At 40.8% G+C, this 9,330-nt stretch overlaps 1 protein-coding gene across 6 annotated transcripts in view; it reads right to left on the bottom strand.

Moving 5' to 3' along the window:
* Positions 1–9,330, bottom strand: part of NRCAM (neuronal cell adhesion molecule) — a 94,271-nt gene that overhangs the window by 21,970 nt on the left and 62,971 nt on the right. For 3 of the 6 annotated variants that reach the window (XM_018552541.1, XM_018552543.1, XM_018552546.1), the window contains 2 exons: positions 4,892–5,068; positions 3,016–3,051 (listed from right to left, as the gene is read on the bottom strand). In XM_018552541.1, the coding sequence (XP_018408043.1) occupies positions 3,016–3,051; positions 4,892–5,068 (213 nt within the window). Of the gene's footprint in view, positions 1–3,015; positions 3,052–4,882; positions 5,069–9,330 lie in introns of all 6 variants that reach the window. The other 3 variants (XM_018552544.1, XM_018552545.1, XM_018552542.1) reach the window with 2 other exon arrangements.

The raw sequence follows: 9,330 nt of genomic DNA, 5'->3' as shown, positions 1-9,330 counted from the left end.
AGGTTAATCAGTCTCCTCTCCAAAACCTTTCTCCTCCCTCACCCCATACAGTGACCATTAGCTTCGATTTCTATCAATCCCTTTCTGTAAATATTTTATCTAGATCTAATGGCACAGATTCTTGAATCCATGGTTACATAGTTACATAGTATTTGAGGCTGAATAAAGACACAGGTCCATCAAGTTCAAACTATTGTGTGTATGTTTTGGATTCTGTGTATGCGTGTGTACGAGTCCCTGTGTGATCTTATTTTTTAAGGGCACCTGTACCCCAGTATGTTACGGTCTCTGAGGAAATTGTCCAAATGCATTTTGAATGATTTAACACCCTCAGCTGAAGGTTGCCAGACCTTCTTAAATTTGAAGATTGTATCTTCCAATATTGCTATCATTCTCTTATTTATCAAATACCATAACATTTTATTTTTAACATTTTGAACCGAGGGAATGTCCACCTTCCATGCCCTAGCCAATGTTTGTTTAGCAGCTGTAAAAATAAAAGTTAGTAGTCTAAATTGGTCTCTCATACATCCTTCTGGCTGCAAATTTAACAATTCTTCCCATGGATCTTTCCTAATCTCCCTTTCCAATACACTATCAATGAGTTTATATATTTCCAACCAATAACTCAGAATTTCTGGGCACTTGCACCATATATGGGCCATCGATCCTTCTTCCCCCACAAGCCCAAAAACATAGCGAAGATGTATCTTTTGAGAACTTAGCCAGTTTAGTGGGGACCATATACCATCTAAACATTAGATCATATTCTTTTATAATGGTTTCATACATAAACCTAGTTTCTGAATCTCCTTTTTAAAGAAACAGTTGTCTGCTTGCCATGTTGATCCCCTGGTTTTAGAGCAGCCAACCCACATAAATTATGCAGAACATCAGAACTCCTTAATGGAAGCTTGTTTTTGGCCAGTAATTTGAAAAATATTGAAGCCAGAAGGTCAAGGTGGCAGACAGATAACTAGCATTTTTCAGATTGATAGCCTACATGTGACAGGTTTCCTGTAAAGGTGACCATACGCAATAATTGATTGTCTTCTGACACAAAGGTTTTTGGTGCAGCTGAGTTATAATCAGGCCATGTACGCTATGCATTCACATTAGTAGACATTATTAGGTTAGAGTTATGATTACAAGAAAGTCAATCATGTTGACAGGTTGCAGGTTTGATTATCTCTAATGTATTGGAAATCTGTCGCACCACTTTTAAAAAGTTGTATTGTGCCTTTTAATTTTCTGTATTCATATCAGTGGGAAATAGGCATGAGAATTGCTGCAGCACCCTTCGCAGCCAAGACTAAAGAGGGTTGCACAAAGTACTACTATGTATGCACATGACATTGCTTCTGAAATGGAGGGAAAATAGCTTCTCCTCGCCATTTGCCAGAGCAGCAATATGTACAGAGCTAACAGCTAAAAAGAAAAGAAAAAGGCTGTGAATATGCACCTTTATGACTTCCTGGCACCCGCCCAAGCCAACTGTAGTAGGCTTGTTTAAATGTGTACCCTATGTTTATTAAAGTACAACGCATGCAAGTTTATTATAGTATGAAGAGTGTCTTGTGCCACTCCCTGTGATTTTCAGTATCCGCTATAAAAGGACTGCATTCCATGTCAGATATCAGCCAAAATGTGTTAATATAGAAATTCTGTGTTAGGACAATTTTCCAGAGTTTGCTTATGAGAAAATACAGTGCAAATGCTGCATGTACCTAAGACTCACTGCCAACTATGTAGATCACTACATATTCTGTATACTACATATATAAAATTGAAAGACATAAACACGGTTATTAGGTGCACATACTGGTACTTAAATAGCTGAACCCCATTCCCCTTCCCTCCCCTCTCAAAGGCATATGTCCCAAATCCAGTAAGATACTCTGACTAGATTAGTCACTAGCCAAAATCTGGTCGGCTGGGCCCACAGATTTACTTCTATGAATCTATTCATTCCCACATTTCAGACAATGAGCTCATACTCGGAAGCTTCATAGGAATGAACAGAAAGTAAATGTGGAGGCCCAACCAGGAAGTTTTTGAAAAGTTGCTGCACAATCTAATCGGGGGACTTGATGTTAGTTTAGGACAGGTCAATATAAGGCTGGCAGTGCATGGGAAAGGTTAACATATAAAATCATGCTGATATGCATAGAACACTCCAGGACCATTACACTAGGAAGGATATAACACTGTAGCAATTTGTTTAAAAACTGTTGTATCAATTCTATCCCTGAAAAGGCATTGGATGTGGAAACCGGAGTCTTACCTATACGTGGATATGTGGAAATATATACGGTATACATATACAGTATATATAGATCAAAGTGCTTTCCCTTTATCTGTAAATAAATGAAACAGAGTAGATATACTGTATATACAGTAAATGTAATTCTGAGCAGTGTTTATGAACACTGTGTCAGACGGTCCATTATTTTTACAGCAACTTTAAGCTGTCATTATGACAGCTGGGAGTTGCTGGCTAATGCAAGAAAAGGAGTTGCAGCAGGGCAGACGGAAAGTGTGTACCACACAGGTCCTGTGTACTTTAATAAAGTTTGTTGCACAACTCTCTACAATTGTCCATGCATTCCAATGAAGGATAATGCAAAAAACATATTACATGTATTCTGAATACACAACAGTAATATAAATACCAGCGTGATTCAACCTACTTCTGCAATTTAACTTTTAGGATAAATCTATTATTTTAACTAAGGAGAAAATAAAAGTACATTCTTCTTGCGACGGTAAGCAAGACATACTTTAGGTGGTGGGAAAAGAGAATACCAAGCACCCTTAAAATATGGCATGCATCAAGCCAGCAGTAATTTAACAAATACTTCAACTCATGCAGAACATCCATAAAACATTATAAATAGCATTGTCTACCAATAAAAAAAAAGTTTAGTAACCTTTGCTTGTAATTCTATGCTGCCCTTATAACATTTTAGGTCACACATTTGCAAGCTAAAAATAACATGCAGTGCTTCATTTTACCTTTGCCTGCACCCAAAGCAGGTTGGGGAAAAACAGCTTTAAATGGAAACAGAAGTATACTCAATACATTTTGAAAGAATTGAAATACACATAACAGTGTGGACGATTCATCTTTTAAAACGGAAAACAAATGCAAAGCAGTTGGAAATATTTTAAGACTTTTAAGATTTTTTCTCTGGAAAAATATTGGCCGAAAATGTAAGTGAAAATGTAAGACCCTTTAGGTCTTGTAGGAAATTTAGGAGGGACCCCAAGTTTGAAAAGTAAAAAAAAGTGGGTGGGGTTCCACCAAAAAGTTATACCAGGCCCTTTAGGGGGAGGGGGAATGTGGGGTCCCCCTAAAATTCCCAACCAGACCCTTAATCCGAGCACAGGCCTGGCCACATGCCGATGAGGACAAGGGTCTTTTCTGCCACAACCCTGACCCGGTGGTTGTGGGGGTCTGCAGGCAGGGGGGCTTATTTGCGTCGGCGGCATTCCACTATTCACTCACTGCTGTTAGGCCCCTATGAGAATAGGGGCGAACGGCAGCGAGTGAACTCCCGGACATTCGGATCAGCCAATCCAAATGTTGGCTTGGCCAAGTTGTACGGGTTCTTCACTTCGGCTCAACCGAACATGCTGAGCAGCCTAAACCGAAGGGAGCCAAAGCCAGCTGATGTACTCGGCTGAAGTGAATAGCCATATAGGGTTCGGCTTCCTTCACTTCGGATTGGTTATCCACTCAGTGAATAACCAATGTTTTGTGAATGACCCCATAATGTTTTGGGAGTATTCATTTTCAGGCATAAAATGTACATTGTAAAAAAATGCTCCGGCAATGAAGGGGCTAAACATTTCTTAGACCATGGAAAAAAATGGAGCTGCAAGCAGCAGTTTGAAAAATCTAATAAAACAGTGCGCAATTATTTATGCTTTACTTTTTCGTTTTAAAGGGTTATTCACAAAGCTGCCAAACGCTGTTCAGCTATTTACTTCAGGCTTGTGCAGCTGATTTCAGTTGTACATCGGCTGAAATTAGCCGTTCATCAGCTTGCTTTGGTTCAGCCGAACATGCTCAGCATGTTCGTCTCAGCCAAAGTGAAGAAGGAGTTCGACAAATGTTGGATCGGCTGAGCCGAACCTCCGGCAGGCTACTCGCTGCCGTTCGGCCTATTCTCATAGGGGCCGAACAGCAGTTAGTGAATAGCTGAGCAGAATAGAAAAACGGTGAAAAAAGTAGAACAAAAAAGTAGAATTTGTAAATAAATGATACATTTGAAAAAAAATAGATTTTTTTTAAAAAGAAAAAAAGTTAAGACTAATGAGACTTCTAGCAGGTCCCGGCTAATGAATAACAACTGGGCAGAGCTGGCCGGCTTTGCCAAGTCGCCATTGTTTAATGACAGTTCAGTGTCCCCAGGTAACCTAGAGATCAGGCTGACTCCACTCAGCTGCGAGGCTTTCGGGTGGCCAATGGCCGGCCGCCCCGTTTCGGGTTTCATTTCAGGTCTGCTGAGCCGCACGGCCAGCTTCGGTTCTACTGAATCGAAGGGTCTACGGCGGCACGAAACTAGCAGAAGGATTAGCCGGAGCTACAGCTGATCCTTCGGCTAGCTTTGTGAATAACCCTCTTAGTGTATTTTGTTATTTGGTGTTTTTACCTTGCAGCAATAAAATATTTTAAAAAAGTTGTTATTTGGACTTTTTTAGATCATCTAATAAACTGTAAAAAAAAAAACAACCAAATATGGCCAAAAAAAGTGAAACAACACTGTGAAAAGGCTTACTGATATAGATTTCCAGTAAAAAAAAATGCTTAAATAAATCTTCAGCTAGTCTTGATATCAAAATTTACATCTGTATAGATCCATGTCCAGGTACATACCCATCTTACCTTCATCCATAGCAGTTACTGCTTCTTGTGTACTTTGGATCCCAGGTCCCACAGCGGTGTGTGCATAAAAGTAAAACTTGTACCTCGTGTTCTGATTTAAATTTTTAAGAATATAACTTGATTCATTCGCTGGGATTATAACTTCTACTGGAGGGCCTAGTTCATGTGTAGCATTTACTAGAATAAAATAAACAGATCGGTAATTTCAATCACAGCACTTAATAAAAATTTTTTACATAGACCAAAAAACACTTACGCGCTTGAAGACATTTTTGTGATTTACCATTTACATTTTCTTATATACACAACGCTTTTTAAATAAAGGTCACTGCATTTATGAAGTGTTGTGTGATTGTGGAAGCACAGCTGTTTCGGAACCCTTAGGAATTTAAGAAAGATTGTATTATGTAATAAAATACACCTAACATTTCATATGGTTATATTATTATTGAGCAAATGTTTGAAATAATCTAAACCATTAATGGATAAAACAGGATTTTTGTACTTACTGTGAACTCTGTTTCTAGGAGTTCATTAAAGGACAAAGGATATACTGCTACCAACAGGAGGAATTAGACACTGGTAAACAAAAAATACTGAGGGTTGGGTCCTGTGTCTTTTAATGAACTCCAGGTAACGCATTTTGAGTCCTAAATTTTTATTTATTTAAATTTTAGACAAGACAAAAAGAAAATAACATCGGACATCTCATATGATACATATAGACATATATACAAGGCAGGTTATGTATCTGCTTAACATTGACCTTCATACACCAAAAAAATAAAAATAAAATTGGCCTTACAATTTGGCTAAGGAGACTGAGAAACATGTAGATATTGCATGCACGGGTCCCAAATCCGCTCAAATGTATCCCTAGTATCTTTGATGATACTATTCAATTTCTCATGTATCATTAGCCACGATAGTTTAGAAATGACTTGTTTGAACGGGACGGTTTGGGTTTTCCACGCCTGAGCTAGGGGAATTTTGGCAGCCAAAAAAAAGAACGACAATAGTGCAGCTTCAGGCTTGGAAAAACCAGGGACTGGACGATTTAATAAGACATTCTGCGGGTCACGAGGTGGTCGGATGCGAAGTACCTTATATATCAAGGCATGAAGCCTGTTCCAATATGGACGGATGCGTGGGCATTCCCACCAAGTATGTAGCATTGTTCCAGTGAGACCACACCCCCTAAAGCATATGGGCGATTGACCAGGGTAGATGGCCGCCAATCTGGCGGGCACCATGTACCAATGCGAAAAGACCTTATATCAGGGATACGCTTAACAGTCCTTTAGTTAACCTGGAGCAGCATGTATGCCACAAGTCCAGGGGCAACTCAGTCTGCAATTCCTTCTCCCAAGACAACATATAAGACAGCTTGGAGGAGGAGTTAAAAAAAGATAAATAAATGAGATATTCCTCCACGTGACATATCTGACTGCATGTACCACCGTTCATATGTGTTGGAAAATGGGGAATCTGTTGGAGGAAGATCTAAAGACTTCAAAAAGTGATGAAGTTGTCTGTAACGAAACATCTCAGTGGGGGGCATATTTAAGGTATTCAGGCAGTAGATCAATGTGAGGGATTGGCGGTCCTTAAAAAAATGACCAATACGATAAAGACCCTTATCAGTCCACCACTGAAATGCTTGTGCTTGAGTACCTGGTGGGAAGGCAGGATTGCAGACTATTGGTGCCAGATGAGTGTGGGTCGATGTCAAGTCATAAAGCCCCCAGAGACGATCCCATAAAGCTAAGGAGGACAGAGTCGGCGCGAGGACAACCGGGCGACGTCTAGGGGTGGTCCACATAAGAGCGTCCACCGGTGTACCAGATGCCGAGGCCGACTCTAGGGCCAACCAATCCGGCTGGTATCCTAGAAAGTATACAGAAGATAACTGAGCCAATTTAGCCGCCCTATAGTATAGCATTAAATTAGGGACCCCCAAACCTCCAACGTCTTTAGGAGAGTGCATGATAATTTTAGAAAGTCTCTGGGATTTCTGGCCCCAAATAAACCACATAAGGTATGATTGGAAAGACAACAGATCAGCCCTAAGGATAGCTATAGGCAGTGCTCTAAAATAGTACAATATTTTTGGCAAGAGGGTCATCTTTACCCAATCCACAAAAAGGTACAAGAGGACCACCTGTCTACATCTGCTTTTAATTGTTTATATAGTGGAACATAATTGCATTTATATAGGGACGAATAGGACGGTGTGAGTTTAACTCCCCAGATATTGTAAACAGTCATTTGACCAAGTAAACGGGAAGGCTTGGATAAGGTGGGTCCAGATGTCAGGGGGCATGTTAACATCGAGAGCCGTTGACTTAGAAGAATTGACCCTAAGTCCAGAGGCCGCTGCAAACTCATCTAAGATTCTTAGAGCATTGGGAACCGATATAAGGGGAGATTTAACAAAAAGCAATAAGTCATCCGCAAAAAGTGCACAATTAGCTGAATTGCGGATGGCAATGGCGAGGGGTTCTATCGCCACTGCGAAAAGCAATGGCGATAGGGGACATCCCTGTCGGGTGCCCGTGCAAATATCAAAGGGTTCAGAGAGATGCCCCTGAATACGAATCCGAGCCGATGGGTTAGAGTATAGAGTAAGCAGCAGCCGAAGGAAAAACGGACCAAAGCCCCATTGCCGCAATAAAGTGAACATATAAGGCCAGGAAACCGAATCGAACGCCTTTTGCAAGTCAACGGATAACAACATGCCCTCCTGCCGGGGTCCACCATCCCAATTGGATTGCAGCAGGGAGATAATATCCACCGCCCTCCTAATCTGGTCCGGGCCTTGGCGTCCCACTATAAAACCCACTTGATCTACATGTATATATGAAGCCAAAAAAGTGTTCAATCGGTTAACACATTTTAAAGTAAGTTCAATATCCTATTTTCTTTCTTGTTCATTAAGGGATGCAGGATTAGAAGTGATTTAAAGATAACTGGGACGTCCAAAAGCAGTCTAACTGAGGGGTAGTGTAAAAATTGCCATCAATCTACAACTTGAAGAGATGCTTGAAGGACCTTATGCCTGAAGCTTGCATCACCTGAGGCCTGAACATCCACTTGGTAAAACTTGGTATGAAAAGAAGCTGGTTCCCTAGGGACCTAGCCTGTGCGAAGACACATGTAGGTTTGATAACATAAAATGGGGTGAAGGTAGACAATGGACCTTTAGCTTTTAGCCCCTGCACACTTTGACCCGTACCAATGCATTGATCCACTCTATCAGTGTCAAGTTCCTGAGGAGGGGCACTGGAAGCCATCACATAGCTGTAATGTAATGGAGAGCTGTAGAGGCCCATAGGACTGCTTTCTTTGCACTTGGGTACCAGCATGTTGCGCTGCAACTGAGGCAGTTTATGTAAACACACTAGGTAGAAAACGTGGGTTACAACGCAGCTGCTGACAGCAGGAACAATATATAAAGGCTGAAGGTGACTTAGTCACTGTAGCCAGCAGCAAGGACAAACCATGACAATAACCATGTGCAGAAGCATAGCTACAGAAAATAGAACCTGTGGCAAGCACTGAAATTGCACCCTTTTCCAAAATCTTTAGAGTATCATGTCAAATGCTATTCCCTCAGCATGACTTGAAAAAGCAACGTTTCAGAACCTCGAAGGATCCCTTGATCAGACAAAGTGTTAGAAACCCAAATTGCTAAACATCCTTAAATACCCAGTGTTGTTAACCTAAAAAAACAAGGAAAACAACTGTAAAACACCACCCACTGAATGACATCATATTCCTGCCACCACCAGAATGAATGTCATAACAATAACAAAACTCTGCACCTAAAGCTTGTATAATCTTATCCATTGTCACAAATGGGATCCAGTATATTCAACTATAATGAATCATGGCTCCATTCTCCGTTACCTGGTGGTCTAGGGTTTAGTAGCATATTTGAACAACCAGCTGGTGCCTGCTGCCGATGCCAACCCGGGCGCACATTGCAGGGATCTCAAGTCTCCCTGATGTTCAGGGAGTCTCCCTCTATTAGATAGCGGCTCCCTGACGTCCGCGAGAGAGGCATTTTCTCCCTGAAAGGTTTACTCGGAGTAAACCTTTCCGGTAAGACATCAGTGGGTAAAGTTTCAGAATGAGGCTTGCCTCCTGGAGGAAGGTCATGTGATCTCTAGAGTAGCCTCAGAACGAGTCTTGGCTCTCAGAAGGAAGAAGCTACTTGCTGCACAGAGAGGGCGGACATAGACTACTATTGAGAGCAGGTACAGGCACCTGAGATCTACTTTACTCCTCAGCGGTTTTTAAAAAAAGGTCTTGGGCTGTCTAATAAATTGTGACCTTTACACTGACAGATACTTGAACATCAATTCACAAATCTGATGTTTTTTTATATATATATATATATATACTTTCTTGTCTGTGTATATATATATATATATATA

The sequence above is a fragment of the Nanorana parkeri genome, unplaced genomic scaffold (genome assembly GCF_000935625.1).
Source record: "Nanorana parkeri isolate BGI_ZX_2015 unplaced genomic scaffold, ASM93562v1 scaffold91, whole genome shotgun sequence".
Classification (NCBI taxonomy): Eukaryota; Metazoa; Chordata; class Amphibia; order Anura; family Dicroglossidae; genus Nanorana; species Nanorana parkeri.
This window is presented reverse-complemented; position numbering and strand designations above follow the sequence as displayed.